The sequence below is a fragment of the Amblyraja radiata genome, chromosome 27 (genome assembly GCF_010909765.2).
Source record: "Amblyraja radiata isolate CabotCenter1 chromosome 27, sAmbRad1.1.pri, whole genome shotgun sequence".
Classification (NCBI taxonomy): Eukaryota; Metazoa; Chordata; class Chondrichthyes; order Rajiformes; family Rajidae; genus Amblyraja; species Amblyraja radiata.
In genome coordinates, this window is record NC_045982.1 from 14,092,190 (window position 1) to 14,113,494 (window position 21,305).

Below are 21,305 nucleotides of genomic sequence, written 5' to 3' on the forward strand. Positions count from 1 at the left end.
GTTCCGTTGATGCCCAGAGGGACCAACTATTTCCAAATAATCTTAGAGCATCACTAACTGCAAAGTACATATTTGGTTCCAACTCTACATTTCTTGGCACGGAACTGTAGCTTGGGACTTTTAATGATCATTTTTTTAATGTTCAATATGGAAGTAACAGAATTCTGGTATCGGTGCCATATCCCTTAAAGTCAATGGACCCCCAGCATAAATTAGCTCCTTCATTAAAAAGTATTCATACATCTGCTACAATAATTCAGCCATAGCACACCAATGCTATTAATTTATGTGCCATACATGTTTGAAAAGCATCACATTCAATGATCTATCCCATAAACATTCAGTAATCAGAAACACTATTTCAATTGTTTTTAATACTGACTTTATTAAGGTGCAATTAAGCCAAATTAAAAACAAGTTAAGTCTCAAATTCATGAGCATAGCAAACAATGAAAAGACAGACATATTATTAGAGTAATTCCTATTTCTTTCACAGGTAGATCTTCCTCGCAAGTTCCAGGAAGTTTCAAGGACGAACGCAAAATTTAATTTCATTCTCTGCCAAAATCAAAGATTTAAAATGAGCCCTGGAGACCAAAGCTGGAAAAACATTTGTACAGTTCTGTTCATAGAACCAGATTTGTATTGTGCAGTATTCTTGTGATAAAATGCTTAAGTAACTTTGTTCAGCACAATTTTAAAAGCTCTTTTACAGCAGTTCCCAAAGTCTTAAATTCAAGTTCATCCATGAATAATGGTAATGCAGGCAGAAGATCAAAACAGAAAATTCTTTCAGTAATTGGTACGTTAGACATCAAACCAAGTGAGGCTGGTGGGGCCACATTGGCAATTGTGTTTGACCACTAGAACAAATAAACTTAAGAGCATGGTTTGTGGGTTTTTAAAACCAGAAAATAAATCCTAATACACAGCACCAAAACAGGATTTAAATAGTTATTATAACCAAACACAAAGCAGTAGCAGCTGTATGGTGTCCTCCGTTGTAGTTCATTTATTTATAAAGGACAATATAATACCATAATTGTATAGTATGTTTAGAGCAATGAAAGCACAAATTTTAATCTCACCATCTCCAAGAATCAAGGTTTTTAAATCAATGTTCTCAATTGGAGTTGATATCAAAAATGGGATCCAGTATTCCAAGGCAGATTCATCGCCAAGGGTTAATGAAATCCAAGAAGCAGTATTATTTTGATAGCTGCTGGATGCAAGATATTTTTTTTTTTTTTTTTTTTTTTTAAATAAACTTCAGAGCAATTCAATATTTGAACATCGAACCTTTTTCATTTTTATACTGATCAAAAGTCCCACATGCAGCAAGTCATTACTTACACCGCAGTTGCTAAACCAGGAACGCTCATACACATGCAAGTAGAATTTAGAAATCTACCACAATGCAAGTGAATAGAATCTCTTGCATAAAGGGCAGTTAAGCTTAGAAAGCTGTTATATGTATGTACATTATCACTGAGAGATCCAGGTGGCTTACAATGGCTTTAGGCACCTTCACTGGCCCAGATAAAATTCAGAAATAATAAATAAAGTGGAAGCCCACACATACTTGAATTATTTTTTCACTCAAGCAGACTACCATTAGCCTTTATAAGAAGCCTCTACCTCCCACAATATTTTAAGTGTTGCAAATCCGGCTGTTATCCAAAGTAAACCAAAAATTCTCATGGCAGATCGCAAGCTCAGCAGTACAGTCAAGAGCAGGACCAAGGTTAGATGCGATACGAGCTATAGTGACCAAATACATTAAAACAAACATTTTTTTCAAATTGTTGAGTTTGTATCTAAAGGGGCAGACTAAAAGTCAGCATCCAGTGTGAAGATCTTCTCTTCTGCAGTTGACATCACTCCCATCTTTTGATACTCAGCAACTCGCTTTTCAAAGAAGTTGGTCTTCCCCACCAGGGAAATGTTTTCCATGAAGTCAAAAGGATTTTCTGCATTAAAAATCTGAAGTGAAAGAACTGGGTCAAGCAGGTTGCAGTTCAGCCTTTCCAAACATCTGTTTTCAGTGACAGTTAGCGGGCAAAGAATAGCAGGTCACAAAACCCAGAGGAATTAATCACCACATCCTCAACACCAGGGTGAAGACACGTGTCTGTTCCACATGCCCAACACAGTGCGAATGAACTGAGCATTTCTGAGGCATTCGACTGCCATGTGCTTAGCATGCAGTTCCAAAAGGAACAATGGTTTTACCCCCCCTGCTTTTACAATGTGCTCAGTTATATGAAACAATTACCACGTAAAATTGGAGGGCCTTTCTGCCCATCGAGAACACTCATCAGTCCCACGACACCACTTACCTTCCTTCAACCTTTTCTCCCTTACATGCCCATCAGCTTGAAGGTGTGAGTGGCAAAGTTAAAGGAGATGTGTAGGGCAGTTTTTTTTTTAAATGAAAGAGGTGGTGGGTGCCTGGAATATGCTGCCAATGGGGTGGTGATGGAGGCACATTTAATAGGCAAGTGGATGTGTAAAGAATGGAGGAATATGGATCATGTTAGTATGGGTGTCAGAGGTTATGGGGAGAAGGCAGGAGAATGGGGTTAGGAGGGAGATATAGATCAGCCATGATTGAATGGCAGAGTAGACTTGATGGGCCAAATGGCATTCGACTCCTATCCCTTATGATCTTATGATGTGCAGGCAGATGAGATTAGCTTATCTTGGTATCATGTTTGTTACAGACATTGGGAGCTAAAGGGTTTGGTCAATGCGATAATGTTGCATTAACCACCATCCAGGGGCAATTTACAGAACAAATTAACTTACTGACATGTTTTTGGATGGAGGAGAAAGCACAGCATCCTAAAGGAAACCCAGTCACTGGAAGGTGGTGGAAATTTCACACCGATAGCACCTGTGAACAATATCACACCAGATCTGATGGAGCTGTTCAGCAGCAGCATGACAATGTGCTGCAAACTTCTATTCTGCACTGAACAAAACACATGTAGAGTTTCAACTGAATACTAAGTAAACTAATTTCAACCCCCGTTCCTTCATAATGTATCGCATACATGAACACATTTTGGAGATTGGTGCAGCTGCTGCCTCACAGCGCCAGGGACCCAGATTCAATTCTGATCCTGGTTGCTATCTGTGTGTTCTTCCCATGAATGCATGGGTTGTGTCCGGTTTCCTATTACATCAGAAAGACGTGGGGGTTTGTAGGTTAATCGGCCTCTAAGTTGCCCCTAGTGGAGAGTGGATACAATAGTGGGATAACAGAACTAGTGTGAATGGGTGATCAATGGTCAGTGGGCTGAAGGGACACCTACATACCGATTCTCTAACAAGCATATTAAAAATGAAGTTACTCCAAGCATTCCTGTTCTGCCGACATGGTTATCAGACAAGTAAATCAAGCCATTTCTTTCTCTCCATCGTCTAGATGTAGAAAACTAGTCTAGCCTCAAGGTATCCATGGCTCCAAATATATTTACTGCAGCTCACCAATGATTTACTTTGCTTCTGCAGCACATCCTTCAGGGATAAATAGAGAACAAGTACATACTGACCTTGCTAATGCCCAACTCCAATAACAGGCGATCAGCTACAAACTCTATATAACGTTTCATCAGGGTGCAATTCATGCCTATCAAATTCACAGGTAGAGACTCCGTCAGAAACTCCTGCCAAAAGAAGAAAATTGAGGCAGTGGAAATGAGAACAACGTTTTGTGCAACCGACGGTGACAAATGTGAGAAAAATACCCAACCTTTTATTCAGTGGACATAATCAAAGTATTACATTTGAGACATACACTGTGAAAACAAACCCTTCAGCCCAATGCATGCATGATACCGCATCTAACTGATACTCCATTTGCCCATATCCCTCCAAATCCTTCCCATCTATGTACCCATCTAATTGTCTTTAAAATGTTATTGTACCTGCCTCAACCGCATTCTCTGGCAGTTGACATCATATATCCGACTCACTGAAAAAGCTGTCCCTGTTTCCTATTTAATCATTCCCATCTCAACTTAAACCTATGCCATCTAGTTCTTGATTCTCTTACCCTGGGAAATAAGACTGTGCATTCACCCCTATCCATTTCCCTCATGATGTTTCGCCTCTACAAGATCACACCTTAGCCTCATGTGTTCAAGGAATAGAATTCTAGCCTGCCCAAACTATCGCTGTGGTCTAGGCCCTCTAGTTCTGGTAAAATCCTCAAATTTTGTCAGGGCCCTTTCTAGCCCAACGGCACCTTTCCACGTAGAAGAGTGATCAAAACTGAAGAATACTCCGTGTGTGGCCTCACCAGTGTCTTGCACAATTGTTACAATGTCCCAATTTCTATACTCAATTCCCTGACTGAAGGCCAAAAGATTTCTTCATCTATACATCTGTGTGCCACTTTCAGGGTACCTGTACTATGAAATTGTACTCCTAGATTCCTCCACTCTGCTACACTCCCCAGGGCCCTACCATTAACTAAGGTGGTTCTGTCCTGGTTTGACTTTCTAAAGTGCAACACCTCACATTTATCTGAATTAAACTCATTTAGCCATTCGTCAGTCCAGCATTTGATCAAGATCCTGATGTAATTCTCGATAACCATTATCACTATCTTTGTTACCGATTATACTATTTTAGTACAATCTGCAAACTTGCTTATCATGCCTTGCACATTCTCATCCAAACCATTGGTACATATGACAGCAGCAATGGGCCCAGCACTGATCCTTGAGGCACCCCACTAGTCGTTTAATCAAACAGCACAATATTAAGCAAAGTCGCCATACCGATCAGGGGGCCGGACAACTCTACCTGAGCGGGTCCGTACAGCACCCTCACCCTCACTCCCCTCCCCCAAAGAGAAAGGCAGAGGCGGAGAACAACGTGGGGACTGCGGATCAGACAGAAAAACAGGAGACTGGCCAGAAACCGGTGGACTGCTAGATGGCGACTGCCGAGGCGGATAAGAAGAAGAAGAAGAATCAGTAGGAGAAAGACGTGGAGGAGACGTGCCAGCCGAGGAGGCGAAACTCGGAGGCACCGTTAGAGGCACGAACAACAACAGGACTAGGCGGCACAATCCGAGGAGGAGAGTCGAGCCACGGAGAGGGAGGCTCCGGGAATGGAAGCGGGGGCGCAGGCTCCCGGACAGCTAACAGATGTTGGCGACTGCGACGGTACACAGTGCCCTCGTAGTCTACTAAATAGGAACGGGGTGAGTCCGCCACTCCTACTACAATGGCAAGCTTGGAAAACCCGGTAGGTGACTGCAAACGGACAACCTGACCCGTCGTGAGGGGGGGAAGGGGGCGGCAAGACTTGTCGTGGGACCGGCGCTGGATTTCGTGGCGTTGAGAAATACGGCGGTGGACCGTATCAGGGTGGCGTACCACCGGCACAAGCGACTGCTGAGCGATCGGCATTGGCGGCCGGAGGACACGGGACATGAGCCGCTGAGCAGGAGAACCCAAAACACCGTCTCTAGACACATTTCGCAAATTTAACAGTCCCCGATAAAAATCGCAGTTTGACAAGCGAGACTGCTCTAGCAACGTCTTCGCGCTGCGCACAGCACGCTCAGCCAGTCCGTTACTCTGAGGGAATTCAGGGCTGCTAGTAAAGTGAGTAAAGTTCCATTTCGTAGCGAAGGCAGCAAATTCGGCGCTAGTAAATTGACGGCCGTTGTCAGTCTGGAGCTTGACCGGGGAACCAAAGACAGCAAAATGACGTCGCAGCTTGCCGATGACCATCTCCGATGTGATGGTGGGAAGAAGGTCCACTTCAAACCAGGATGAATACGAGTCCACCAACACCAGGTAGTGCTTCCCATGCCACTCAAAAATGTCTGCAGCCAGTGAAGACCAGGGCATGTCGGGGGCGGGCTGCTGCAACAGGGGCTGCCGCTGCTGGTGAGGGGCCATGGAGTTGCACTCGGAGCACGCCGCCACTCGAGCCTTGATATACTTAGCCATGGCAGGCCAATAGTACTGCCCTTGAGCATGAGCAACGGTAGCGTCAGCGCCCGGATGCCCCAAATGAGCAGCAGAGTAGTAAACATCATAGAGTGAGGCAGGGATCACCACCTTGTGACCTTTCACGACGATACCCTCCCGAACCACAAGCTCATCCCGAACCAGGAAGAAGGGCTGCACGCCAGCAGGCAGAGAGGCAGGCTTGCGGGGCCACCCGCGCAGAATGACAGCAGACAGCTGTTGCAAGTCAGGGTCGGCAGCAGTGTGCTCGAGCAGGCACCGCAGCTGCTTTGAAGGAACAAAATTCACATTCAGCACGTGCAGGTCCTCCTGCTCGTATGGATGCTGGGCACAGGAGGACCGAGGTGCCCTCGACAGAGCATCGGCAACATGCATCTCGGTACCCCTCCTATACACAATGTTGAAATCGAACCGCTGTAGCTGTAGCATCATCCGCTGCAGACGGGCCGGGGCAGCATGAATAGGTTTGTTTAATATCGTAACCAGCAGCTGGTGGTTTGTTTCCACCGTGAACCGAACCCCAAAGAGAAAGTCCCGGAAATTAGAGCACGCAAACACCACAGCAAGGAGCTCCTTCTCAATTTGGGCATACCTTTGCTCAGTGTCCGTCATGGTACGAGAGGCAAACGAGACAGGCTGCAGAGAATCTCCATCACATGGTTGCATGCAGGCTGCACCGAGACCAAAACGAGAGGCATCGCAGGTCACTACAATTGGTAGTCGGAGATCGAAAAACCAGAGAACCGGAGTGCTGACCAGCATTTTTTTCAAAGTGTCAAACGACTGTTGGTGCTGCGGACTCCACGACCAGGCAACATCCTTCTTTGTCAGGAGACGCAGCGGCGCACTGAGCTCACTTAGACGCGGAACAAATTTACCCAGATAATTTACCATACCAAGAAACCGCTGCAGGCCAGCAACATCAGCAGGTGCAGGGAACTCGGAGATGGCAGCAGTTTTTGTTGGGTCAGGCTTCAGGCCACGAGAGGTAAAGATGTGGCCGACATACGACACTTCAGATAACCGGAACCTACACTTGGACGGGTTCAGCTTGAGGTTTATCTGGCGAGCCCGGTCGAGGACCCGTCGGAGATTTCCGTCGTGTTCCGTGACATCCCGACCATACACGAGGATATCATCGACAATGATGGAACATGGCAGCCCGGCAAACAATTGCTCCATGGAGCGCTGGAAGACTTCGCTCGCCGAGCTTATCCCAAAAGGCATTCTTAAAAACTTGTACCTCCCAAATGGCGTTGCAAAAGCTGTCAAGTCAGTTGACTCCCTGTGCAGTGGAACCTGCCAAAAGGAACTCCTAGCATCGAGAACTGAGAATACAGTGGCTTGACCAACCTGGGCGGCAACATCCTCGACAGTCCGCATAGGGTAGTGGGGCCGCTTAATGGCAGTGTTCAAGTCCTTCGGGTTGATGCAGACCCGTATCTCATTCTTCCCTTTTTTTATAGTGGCAACCATCGTAGACACCCAGCTCGTGGGCTTACTGATAGCTTCTAGCACCCCCAAGTTTACCATGTTGTCCAGCATTGCTTTAACTTTGTCTTTCATCACGAAAGAGACCCTATGAGGCGGACGGCACACAGGAGTTATGGAGGAGTCAGTAGTAATTTTATATACAAGCGGCAGCTTACCGAGTTGATCATCGAAGAGGTCAGGGTATTCAGAGACAGGGTCCAGCACCACCCTCACCTCATGGACTGTGCTGTCGAAAGCAACCAGACCCAGATCCTGGCATGCTTGATTGCTCAGCAGAGGCACACAATCACAATCCAACACAAAAAAAGACAGGTCACGAGATGTTTTCTGTAGCTTGCAGTAGAAAGTTACCCTCCCCACAGGTGTCAGCTCCTCCCCTCCGTACGCTCGGAGCACAGAGCGGTCTGCAGTCAAACTTTCATTAGACCTTATCTGGTGGAAGAGTGATGTTGATATTACGCTGACCTTGGCACCAGTGTCCAATTTCGCAGTGAAGGTCTTGTCATTAACAGTAACAAGCACCGATGGGTCGGGGAGTCGAGTCTGGTTGTGCAGCAGAGCGTAAACACTGGCATCCCCCATAGAGATGCTGGAGTCTGACTCGGGGGCTGACTCCTCAATGTACTGAGAATCAAGGACACTTTCAATCCTCTGGAGATTGTGTAACACCTGGCGAGGAGGCTGAGCGACGTTCCCATGGGAACGACAGACCGCTGCAAAGTGGTTCTGTTTTCTGCAATAGTTGCAGGCTTTTCCATAAGCAGGGCACAGAGACTGTGGCAAATGTCCATACCCACAATTGGGGCACTTCCTGGCACTCTGAGGGCGAGGGGCAGGAGCTGGGCGAGGCTGTGGTTTAAAACTGTTCGGTGGCCGCCGCGGCACAGACAGAGCAGCCACGCTAACGGCACGGTTCCCAGATCCTCTCTCCCCACGAAACGGAGTAACAACCTCAGCAATGCGACAAGCATGCACAGCTTCGTTCAACGTGAGGTCAGGCCTCCGTAATAAATCAGCCCGCAACTTCTGGTCTAACATGCCAGTAACTAACATGTCCCGCGTGAGCTGGTCACACAACTCACCAAAACGACAGCGCTGAGCTAGATAGCGGAGGTCGGCAATGAAACATTCCACAGGTTCCTCAGGCTGTTGCTTGCGAGAAAAAAACCGAGCCCGCTCCAAAATGCGGTTCGAGGGAAGGTCACAAATTTCAGTAAACTTCCTCAACAGACACACCGGGTCGTCAGGAGACTCGGCTGGCTCAGCAATCTGGTCATTTTCGCCCAGGACCGCTGGACTGTACACAAACGATTTAGCCCGCCTCATGGCATCAGGCCCAGCAAGGTTCAATAGCAGCGATGCTTTGACAGCAGCAGGGTCATTATGGTGTGCAATATTCACATAATGGGTGTAGTCCATGACGAACGTGTCCCATCGCTCCGCGATGTCGGCGTCAAAGACTAACGGGGAAGGCTTGCGACAAGACGAAGCCATCACTCCACACACACTCAAAAGGCAAAATAAAACCCGATATACGAGAGGCGCAGCTTAAACGCTTCCGACACCATGTAGATGTCTTTAGACGTGGTCCTTAATCCTTCACTAAGTCTTTATTAAGACACTACATCCACACGTCCCAGCACTGACCACAACTGGTCTACCACGTACTGGAACCAAGCGAGGGAGGGTGCATGCAGATACTACAGTTGTACTACCTAAGGTGGGAGTGTCAAATGGTAATAAGGCAGCTACATATTTGGTTGCATGCATAACCACCTACATATATCTTATCCCTCAGAATTCTCTCCAGTAGCTTTCCTGTTACAGGTGTTTGGCTTACTGATCTATAGTTCCCAGGTTTTTCTTTGCAGACTTTCTTAAATAGAGGCACAATATTAGCCATCCTCCAGTCTGCCAGCACTTCAGCCGTGACTAACGATGATTCATACACCCTAGGCAGGACTCCTGCAATTTCTTCTCCAGCTTCCCACAGAGTCCTTGGATATATCCAATCAGGCCTGGGAGATTGATCTACCATCATACATCTGAGGCATACAGAATTGGAAAAGGTGAAAGCTATAAACTCCAAGTTAAAATAGAAGATGAAGGAACAGACAGATACTATTCCTTTTTTTAAATCCCATGATCATTACCTTTTCAATCGTCACTGCTTCAGAAATAATCTCTACAACTCTTGCTTTAGACAGCTTGTGAACCAAGTGTTTGAACACCAGACATGCAAAGTCACAATGCAGACCCTGAGAAGAAAGGAAACAAAATATTAAAGCGAGTTTACTACTGGGATTTCAGTTGGATTGATTTTCCAAATGTGAAAGCTATGTTTGTACAAAAACATCTTCTCATACAGCATCACATCCATCTAGTTATACAGACCATTGTGAAAAAAATAAAAGCATTGCAGCAATTTTAAAGTGCTAATTTGAGAGAAAAAAATCAATTGGATGTGTAAGTGGGAGCAGTCATTTATGTTTGTCTGTCTTTGCATGCGGCCACTTACCAGGTCAAAACCATTTGAGAAACACTGATGCCATCAGTATATAATTGTCTTAGAGACTGCCAGTGAAAGAAAAATATTACATCAATAGCTTTGATTTTAACATGCATGTAAAGATGAAGACAAACCAGTGAATGTAGTATCTCCAATTTTTAAAGACTTTATAAGTTTTTGTATGAAAGATTGCAATAGAAAAAAGTTAGAGGTAACAAAATAAACATGGATCGAGGTTGATTAATTCCTCCATTTCCTCTCCCCTAAATAGGCTTTTATCAGACTGATGTAACTCAGGAGTGCCACAAGGGCCTTTTGTATTCCCAATTTACACAAATAACTTGGATGCAAAGATAGAATGCAACTACGTTTACTGACACTACAAAGCCAAGTTACAGCATGAACCAAGGAAGCAGACAGATGACTAGAAATATATAGCACAACCTCAGGCCAGGGCCCATGCCAGCTCACAAGAGCAATTCCATCAGTCTCATTTCCCCTCGCTCTGTTCTCTCAGCTTATTCTCACATGCCCATCAACCAACCTTCCCCTTCTGGTTCTTTGCCACTTATCTATATTACTAAAAGTCTGATCTTGACCGCTTTTGGCCCACTGTGCTGTGATTTCCGAGAGAACGCTGCCACCTATGGCCGTAATTTTTGGCCACCTCACTCAGAGCCCCCCTCCGCCTTCCGGGACGGGAGGATTTTTCCCATCGATGAAAAATCAGAGATATTAATGTTTTTTAAAAATTCATCATTCTCTCTGGCGGCAGGGACTATAAAACCCAGAAGTGAAGTCCCTCACTCAGTCTCTGCCAGACCCAGGAAGCGAGAGGGTCACGGCTCTCTGAGCTGCGAATAACGCTGAATGCACGTCTACTCTACGGTGAGTCCCCTCGATGCAGCTGTAAAGTGGCTGCTGCCCAATTGTTTGACTCACCTTTTTAAAAAGTTTGTGTTCACAAAATGAATTTTGGTTGTCAGGTGGCTGCAGCCCAATTGTTTGCCACGCGTTTTAAAAAAGTTTGTGTCCACAAAATGAATTTTGGTTGTCAGGTGGCAGCAGCCAAATTGTTTGCCTTGGCTTGGCTTTTAAAATCGTTGCAACAGTTGGCTGCCGGCCCAAGAATCTATTCGACCCACAATGTCTATACTAACCGTCTGGAAACCAGTACCTTCGACCCTCAACACCCATACTAGCGCAACAGAAATCCCCCACCCACCCCACCCCACTGGCGAGCAATAGTGGAATTGGTGGAGAGGTGGAATATTGCGTTGGTGACCAGCCCTCCCGTGTGATGCTGGGACCCAACGGGTTCCACTTAGTCTAGTCTACACTAAAGGGATTGTTTCCCCCCCCCCCCCCCCCAGTGGACTTTACAGTCTAATGTCCTGCTAAGTTCTGTATCATCATAGAGGCAAGCAAGCACTTGATGCTGATATGGAACTTAAGAGCAGATGGCATGAAGTTAGTTTGTTCTTTTACAATGAACCTACCAACACTACATCAGGGTGTGGAAAGAAACCAGAGCAGCCAGCAGAAACCAGCACATATTATAGGGAGTATAGTACAATCTTTACACAGAAGGCATCAAGGTTCAGGACCAAACCTGGGTCCCTGGAGACGGTAGCAGAACTACAACTGTGGTGCCAATAGGCCTTCTATTTAGACAATTCCAAAAAGATGCAATGGTGTCTGGGGAAACAAGGAACAAAGACAGATCTTTGACTCACCAGGTCCATGCTGAACATGAAGCACCCATTTACATTAATCATACCCCAATCCATTTTTATTTGATTGCAAAACCTGTTTAATGACGAGCACATTTCACAGAGGGATAAATAAAAATACAAGTTCTGATCGACTTTGGTTCAGAGATTTGTGTCATACCTTGGATTAAACAAAATGAGTGATAACAAAATAAAGTATTTTTTCCAGAAAAAAAGAGAAAATGCTGAAAGCGTTCAGCAAGTCAAGCAGCATCAGTGGGCAGAGAAGGTGGATCAATATTTCAGGGCCAATGACCTTTAGTAGATCTAAAAAAAGTGAGAAAACAAGTGTGTCAAGGGTCACAGAGGGCGAGGGGTAGAGAGAAGAGAGGGAATGCCTGTGATGGCTTAGAGATACAAGTTGTCAAAGTAACAATTACTTCCAAAATAACAAGGTAGCCAAAGAGAGTGACAGACAACAAGAGGACTTAGATTTAATATTGAGTCCCGAGGGTTTCAGGATAAAGACAAAGTGCTGTTCCTAACCTTGGGCAGAACAATGAGGAGACTGAAGACAGATGTCAGAGCAAGAAAGGGATGTCTAAAGTTCTGCTAGTTCTTAGTCATCATAGGGGCAAGCAAGCACTTGATGCTATAAAGTTAGAATGACCAAAACTTTGACAAACTATTGGTGTTTTCATTCACCTTTTGTTCTACCATTGTACCTTTAATGTATTAAATTATTCAATAACATGTCTAAAGAAGATACACATTGGAATGCAAATGGAAGTTTGTGTACTCATTCAATTGTCCAGTACGTAAATAATTGAGGGGAAAAAAAGTTGATACAGAACTGGTTAAAGTCCAATTGCTACTTTATCACTAATCCATATTCACCCAGCATTTCATCAGCAGAATACCCAGTACTTACCTCATCTCTACTGATCAGCTCATTGGAGAAAGTCAGACCTGGCATCAAACCTCGCTTCTTTAACCAAAATATTGCAGCAAAGGAACCAGAAAAAAAGATTCCCTCAACAGCAGCAAAGGCAACCAGGCGCTCCCCTATTTAACAAGAAGGCAAAGAGAATTGTGTTGGAGGAGTTGAGAGAATAATCAACTTGTAGTTTAAGTGCATTAATCTGCATCTCAGCCAGAACACACAATGCATCAATATTATGGCCAAACACTTCAGTAAATCAGAAATTCAATACCACCAAATGTGTTCCATAACACTGAGATCATCCTTAGTTCATCACTAGCACCTGCGTGTCAGTGAAACATTTATAGCAACCTTTGGAATGAGATGAAAAATGAGAATGCATTATTAATTAGCATTTAAATATGTTCTGAGGGAGCTCTCATCTTTGAATAAAGGCATTCTGTTGCTCAAGCCAGATTCTCATCTAACCAAAGTTCAGCAACCTGCATATGCTTTCAACACTATTATCTGCTTCCAGAAATTAAAGATATTGCTTGCCAAACAAGTACATAGATTGGAAACCAACATCAGTTGCCAAAATGCAGCTCCATTCCTCCGGTCACCTGTTAAAGTGAAACTGGTTAAGATGCCAAGATGGCAAACCATGTGGTCAGAAGCAAAGTTTTCAATCACCGAACCGTTCCATTATCAAGAACATTCACCTCCATCCCCATACCAAATCTCAACCCAGTTGAATTGTGCGTCCTAACAGTCGCACAATCTAGAGAGCCATTCTCCAACCCTGAACTATATTTACACGGTCTGTTCCTCCAATTCTGGCCTCTTAGATTTAAAATGCCATAGTTGTCAACAGTGAACTCTGAAATTCCACTTTTCAATGCTCCAATAATCAACTACGAAACAAACTACAGGTCAATCATACCTCTGCATAGCTGAATTTCAGTTGATTAGGTTCTTGCACCGTGCCTTGGGTTAAGTTACTCAGTTGAAAGCATGATACAAATTACAAGATTTTCCTAATATTTTCTGCGGCCAGTTAGCTCAGCTTTCAACTGCTTTAGGCAACCAAGCCAAGAGGTCAGGTGGAGGTGGACCTTTTAAATAAACTGATAAACCCGTCATTTCCAACAGGTGGTTTTGTGCAGGGAAACTCACTTGGAAAAAGTAACGCTCATATTCAGTTTGCTTGTCCCTTGACTGCCTACACCATTACCACCTTGCAGTTAGTTATCAAGTACAGTAGCACAAAGAAATTCCCAAACTACTTCACATCCAGAGCTGATCAAGCTTTGCAAGGAGGAATTAGTGACGAAAATACTTGATCAGAGTGTTTTTGGTCACAAGGACATCCTTGAAAAGTGGAAGTAGAATAGGCAAGCCTTAGGAACTCACAGCAAGGCCACTGGTGATAGCAATTACATTTGGGGATGACTGTGGCCAGAATAGGTGAAACCTGATATCCAAGGGGGTCTGTGTACCGATTATAGGAGCTTGGAAGTGACCCGAAAAGTCATTAAAAAGCAAATCTGAAGAAGTGACCCGACCCAAAACACTCTTTCCAATGCCTTCACAAATGTTACCTGACCCACCGAGTACCTCAACCATTTTGTTTATAGATCAAAAAAAAGTTTTACAAATATTCAAACCGGACAGAAAGCACAGGGATGATACAAATGGGTGTAGATGTGCGAGAAAGGATACCGACTGTGTTTGGGTCACCTGAAATTAATGGCAGGAAGATTGAGACAGTCAGCCAAGACTGAGATTAAAGATACGGATAAAGACTAGAGGGACACAAAGGTTTTTCAGTAGATGAAAAGCAGAGGTTTTCAGTGGTATAGTGCTACAGGTAGTCAAGTCTCACGGTGGACTGGTATCCAGTCTGAAGCTCAAGTCCTGCAATATTCTTCCAACTCCTTACATCCACAGATGTTCAGCATTGAAAGTGTCAAATGTGGGTGAAATATAGTGCAAAGGAACCCAGGAGATTTCGTCATAGTTTCTAATAATGGAAAACATTAAAACATGCAAACAATTTATGTAACTCAATACAAGGATGAAGCACAAGTAAAAATGAAACTTGAGGCTTTGAAATCTTTCACATTGTAAAGAATGTACAGTGTTAAATGTTAAGCAGAGTGCATTGATGTTGAATATTTTTCTGATTTTATAAGGATAGCTACCAAATGTGGATTCTTGATCAGCAATCCATCGCAAAGCCCAGTCAGCCTTCTGCTTGACACTTGGCATTGTTTCAATGGCATTAAACAAGAACTCCCTAGAGAAAGATAGAAGCAAATTAGAATAAGCGCCAGTCTCTCTAAAATGGGACAACTTTTTAATAAATAGGTTATTGCTGATTTATTCATGCTACTTCTGCAAGCCACAGATTCCAAATGTCTCATTGATTACAGAATCTGCAGATTGCAGAGAAATCCATACTCAGCAATTACAGATGATGTATTGATTGGGCATTCAAAACACATTTAACAGAGATTGGAAACTACCTTCCATTCTGTATTCAGTTTAAAAAGAATATTGTCTATTAAACATTTCTTGATGTAATAATTGAGCTAAATTGTGTTAATTCATTCCCCTTCTTCAGGGTGGTCTTGGATAATAGGAACCAATCACTCTCACATTCTGCAATGGGTAATCACTCAAAGGTCTAGGCAGTGAGTATCTGCGTTACACTTGCATGGAGGGGCTAGCAAGTTTGTTGTTATCCAGTCTTGGTAGAATTGTGAAACGTCCCAGTATCAGACAGTGTTGGGAATTAACATTCATGAGACCCAACGTTGCTCAACGTGGCCCAAAAATTAAACAGGTGACGGAAAAAGTGAGTTATGTCAAACAAGTGGTTTGCTGTTCACAGGTACTAACATATATTGCTGGATATTTTTATTCTCTTATTTTAGGGTGGTAGTGGTAGACGTACTGCCAGAGACCCAGGTCAATCCTGACTACAGGTGCTGTCTGCATGGAGTTTGTATGTTCTTCCTGTGACTGCATGCGTTTCCTCTGGGTACTCCGGTTTCCTCCCACATTACCAAAACATGCAGGTTTGTAGATTAATTGGCTTCTGTATATAGGATAGAACTAGTGTACGGGTGATTGCTGGTCAGCACAAACTCAGTGGGCCGAAGGGCCTGCTTCAACGCTGTTTCTCTAAATTAAACTATTACTTTTCATTTCCAGGAACTGTAACATTTTGGATCCCACAGTCCACAAATCTATTTGTTTAGCTCAGGACCTCCCATTCTCTCCTCTGCTCTCATCCATTTTTCTTCTGGATGGTCTTTTCCTGACAAACACTTTTCTTAAAGCAGAATGTCACTCGGTATTCACTAAAACACTACATCTTGTCTCAGCTAGTTAACACCACACAAAACATTGTTATGAATCACAGTAAAGTTTGCAAAAACTAAACTTGTCACCCAAACTTTACAAATTTCATATTTATAGACAAGCCTCCAGCTTGAATAAGACCCAATAAAAAAATCTCGGTTCACCTCTCACTGGGATCCTTGATGTAGGTATCAATGAGGAGACTATACATCTCTGAATGAACATTCTCCATAGCAATTTGGAAACCATAGAAACAACGAGCTTCAGGGATCTGGACCTCCTGGCTGAATCGTGCCACCTACCAAAGACAAAAGAATAACTACTTGAGCAGCTGCAGAATCATATATTCAGGATTTAAGATTAGTTTCATTGTTTTTAGAATGCAAAATAATGGTCTGTAGGGCAATAAGCCTTCGATTTGTAGATTTATAATTTTAATGATCAATCTCAGTGCTAATCCCACATCAATGGAATTCTACAGCCTACCCCTTACACTACTAATGACTTGTTTATACTTTTGCACTCATGCCCTGGTTTTTAGTCTTTTAAACTTGTGTGGAATGTATGTGTTTATGTGTTTTCTATGTGCCCATGATGCCACCGCAAGGTAGATTAAAAAAAAAAAATCATTGCACCTTTACCTCACCATACCCATGTACATAGTAATAAACTCAGCTTGGACTTTAACCCCCTAATTGGTCATTTGAGATTCCAAGAGATCTAAGAGTCATATTTTTGCAATAAAGTCACATTAAGAAAATTAGTTTTGTGACACAGCAGCAATGCCAAACATCTCAATAGCAATTCAGAACGCATGCGTACCAGATTCTCATTTACGATGCCATCACTGGCAGCAAAGAATGCCAATACATGCGAGATAAAGTGTTTTTCATCCAGTGTCAAGGATTGCCAATGTGCCAGGTCTTTTGACAAGTCAACCTACAAAAACAAAGTGATTAGAAACCGTTTCCACCAAATGCATCACGTATAAACAGGCTGCACAAAATAACACTGGCATCTCAACTTAAACAGTTCACAATTATTGTATCAATTTCCTGAAGTAAAGGATTATTTTGAAAGTGTATTGGCCATTGTACCACAAAAGATTCAAACTACAAAGGCATCAACGTTTTACAATATCATCTATATAATTAAATGAAAAAAATACTTAATTTAAACAAAAAAACCCACTCAATTACAAACCTTGCCATGCAGATACTGCCCCAACTTCCCCACATGGATATTGCCTGTTAAAATCCTTAAAGTAAATACCTCTTCAGCAGTCCAGAATGATGCTTCTGCCTTTTTGTACATCTTCCAGATATCATGGTATTGAATTGGGAAGATGACAAACCGATTGGGATTTTCACGAAGAAGGGGCTCATCCTGAATCCTTGCAATTTTATCTTTCAGTCTGATCTGCAAATTCAAAGTTTCATTGCAAAACTGGTATAGAGAAGGTCGTCAAGGTTACAAATGATTATAGGAGTGGAAAAGATCCAATGCTAATCACATCTAGGCAATATGGTATTTTGGACAGCTTGCACTTTTGGCCACTTCATGCAGGTTTATATTTACCAGGCAAATTTATATTGACCCCACCCATGCATGGTCCCATATATCTACATTTGGAACATTAAGCATTTAAGACACAGCTAAACATTAGAATTTGTAAAAAGATTAACGATTCCCTAATGTGTTTTCATCCAGCATTACAGGTACCCAAAATTATCTATTAAAATAAAGTTTTAAAACGCAAAACACAATACTAACTCCTCTACTACACCCCCGCCCCCCCCCCCTCATAATATGATTAGTTTTACAGTTACCAATATAATTCCACTGGCTTGAAATATGGCAAAACGAAAAGAGAACAGCAGGAGAATAGCAGCTGAACAATTACAGAGGGATGTGCGAAAAACATTGGAGTCTTTTTTTTTAAGAAAGCAAATATTTGCTCATGTCTAATTCACCTTTACTCTGAACCAAGGTATGCAAACATATCTCCAATTATATATATATTGCTACACTTATCACATTCACCTTTTACTCCAAAGGAGAGTCAACTATTTTAATTAGATAGTGGACAGCCAACAGAGAAGAAACCATTCCCAAGTATGGTGGTGCTTGCTTGATAGAAACATAGAAAATAGGTGCAGGAGTAGGCCATTCAATATGATCATGGCTGATCATCCAACTCAGTATCCCATCCCTGCCTTCTCTCCATACCCCCTGATCCCTTTAGCCACAAGGGCCACATCTAACTCCCTCTTAAATATAGCCAATGAACTGACCTCGACTACCTTCTGTGGCAGAGAATTCCACAGATTCACCACTCTCTGTGTAAAAAATGATTTTCTCATCTCGGTCCTAAAATACTTCCCTCTTATCCTTAAACTGTGACCCCTAATTCTGGACTTCCCCAACATCGGGAATAATCTTCCTGCATCTAGCCTGTCCAACCCCTTAAGAATTTTGTAAGTTTCTATAAGATCCCCCCTCAATCTTCTAAATTCTAGGGAGTACAAGCCGAGTCTATCCAGTCTTTTGTCATATGAAAGTCCTGCCATCCCAGGAATCAGTCTGGTGATATAGTTGAAATTATTCAGTTAGGATATGTTAGGACTAGAAATGGGTCACTCAAACATTTTACAGTAATGTTAATCCGATTGTAACCACAACATACACCTCAGTTCTGCTACTCACCAATTAGAAGATTTTTATTTTTCCTGGCAAAAAGTAGTTTCACATTTTCACACATCACACACCATTTTCCAGACCTTTGTCCACTCACGTATTCCACATATTTCTCTTTGCGGTCTACTTATGCAACATAATTTCCTCAAACTCAACAGCGATAAGACAGAATTCCTCCTCATAGGCTCCAAAGCCACACTCAGCAAAATCAATAACCCCACTCTCACCATCGACGGCACCACTGTCTCCCCATCTCCCCAGGCCCGCAACCTTGGCGTGATCTTTGATTCCACCCTCTCCCTTGAGCCTCACATCCGCCATGTCATTAAAACCTCCTTCTTTCATCTCCGCAACATCGCCAAACTCAGACCCTCTCTCACACCGCCTGCTGCTGAAAGACTCATCCATGCCTTCATCTCCTCCCGACTGGACTATTGCAACTCACTTCTCCTTGGCATCAGCTCCACCTACATCAACCGACTCCAACTGGTCCAGAACGCAGCCGCCCGACTCATCACCCACACCAAATCCTGGCATCACATCACTCCAGTCCTCAAAAAACTTCACTGGCTTCCCATCTCCCACCGGATCACCTACAAAATCCTGGTCCTCACCTACAAAGCCCTCCACCATCTGGCCCCCCCATATCTCACTGACCTCCTCTCCCCCTACCAACCCTCACGGTCCCTCAGATCCACATCAGCCGGTCTCCTCTCCATCCACAAGTCCAACCTCCGCAGTTTTGGGGACAGAGCCTTCTCCAGGGCAGCTCCCAGGCTCTGGAACTCCCTCCCCCAACTGATCCGCAATTCCGTGTCCCTCACCATCTTCCAGTCCCGCCTCAAGACCCATCTCTTCACCTCTGCCTATCCTTAGCCCCACGTCCCCGTCCCTTTTCATCTGTGCATTAATTGCCTCATACTGTGTTTTCTATTGAATTCTGTCTTTACTTTGTGTACTAGTCATGTCTCTACTATTTATTTCATTCCCCTTACATGTTTTTCCTCTACATGCTCAATTTTTGTAAGGTGTCCTTGAGACTCTTGAAAGGCGCCCATAAATAAAATGTATTATTATTATTATTACTTATGCCCCTTACAACTCACTATCTCATCTTCCTCCTGGCCTCTTAACAACTCATCAAGTCACATCAGCAGCAAATTTTGCAGTTATCCATTTGGTTCCTTCATGCAAATCAGCATACAAAAAGTAACAAATAGTTCTCCCATACATCGCATCAGTCGTTAAGCAAGGGTTAAACCTATGGCCTCACCAGGTCTCATTCAAGCTCAACAATTTCTTACTCAGCAGTTTTTCTACAGGCCACAATCCTTTGGTCATGCCCGTTATACGTTTCATTCCATCACCCCCAAACCTGGAACCAAGCATGGCGTTCACACTAATGGCAAACATAGAAGCCAATTAACTTCTGCCCATTGAAAATGTAATTGGCCTCTTCAAGTTGAATATTTTCTGGAAATAAAACAAAAGACTACCAAATTATTCCTCGTGACCACTATCTTTAATATAAAGCTAGATTTAATATGAAAAACATTTGCAAATTTTAAGAGCACCTATAGCAGGTATTTCAGTGGAGAAAGAAATGAAGAGTGCAGTTAGCTGTGCTCCAACCCTATTTGCTATTCTTACATTGGACTTTGAACACTGCTACACAAGAGAAAGACTCATTCCATTATGACGCCGTTGAATGTATATACTGAGAATGTATGAAGAGTTTTTACACAATTTTTGTTTTGGTTTAATAACAATTCTGAATAGTGTTTTTTTATTGTGGGGGGGGGGGAGGGCTCAATACACCATCTGTTGCACGCTTGAGCCGTTAGGGTCTTAAATGCTGCTAAAATGGCTTTACAAGCATGTTAAACAAAAGGTTACAAAGCACAATATCTGGAACGCGAAACACATTTTCACTCCGATTTCGAACCCGATTTGATCGTCGCCGGTGAATTAATATGATTTACAGATTTCATTATTTCCACCCGCAGAATATTCTTATTTTGCAAATTACTCTGGATTTGCAACAAACCTGGATTTTCTTTTCTTTTTTTTGAAAAATGAACGCCTTACCGAGTGCTCGTGGTCTTTGTGAAGAGGTTCTGAAGAACAGCCGAGTCTTTGATTTTTCTGGCACAGGACAACTCGAGCAGACATGACAGGACTACTAAAACACAGCTTCCCAAAAGAAGAAATTTGAGATTTCAGCGTTCAATGGCTTTAAAATGAAAACACGTTAATATTACTTCCAAAAACAAATTACTCACCGGAACCTCTAGCGGTTTTAAACCTTCCCGCGCAGGGCTGGCACTATGTTTTCAAAACCCGCCCCCAATTGGCTTCGCAACCAATTGTATCTATTCCATGCGGATACATATCATTGCCTCAGGTTCAATAATCGTGAGCATGTAATTGCTATAAACCAACACTCTGCTGCAATAGAACAGAAATGGATAGTCCATGTTTAGGATGATGAATAGGATGTCAAATAAGCTATGTTTTTTGGGATGCCTTTCAGCTTCTTGGGTGAATTGGAGCTGCACTCATCCAGACAAGCCAAGAGTTTAGATTAGAGATAGAGATACAGCGTG

The 21,305-nt window shown here is 43.2% G+C and overlaps 1 protein-coding gene across 2 annotated transcripts; it reads right to left on the reverse strand.

Moving 5' to 3' along the window:
• Positions 1-265: 265 nt before the first annotated feature.
• LOC116988464 (ribonucleoside-diphosphate reductase subunit M2-like) lies at positions 266-21,069 on the reverse strand. Of its 2 annotated transcripts, none has more exons than XM_033045187.1 (10): positions 20,982-21,069; positions 20,788-20,892; positions 17,275-17,421; positions 16,825-16,941; positions 16,167-16,300; positions 14,838-14,932; positions 12,643-12,776; positions 9,644-9,748; positions 3,558-3,671; positions 266-1,983 (listed from the first exon to the last, which is right to left on the reverse strand). In XM_033045187.1, exons 2-10 carry the CDS (start codon positions 20,869-20,871, stop codon positions 1,831-1,833), a joined length of 1,083 nt encoding a protein of 360 aa, XP_032901078.1. In that variant the 5' UTR covers positions 20,872-20,892; positions 20,982-21,069; the 3' UTR covers positions 266-1,830. The 2 variants fall into 2 exon arrangements, with proteins under 2 accessions (XP_032901078.1, XP_032901076.1); XM_033045185.1 differs by having other exon boundaries at positions 20,788-20,910; positions 20,956-21,006.
• Positions 21,070-21,305: the final 236 nt, after the last annotated feature.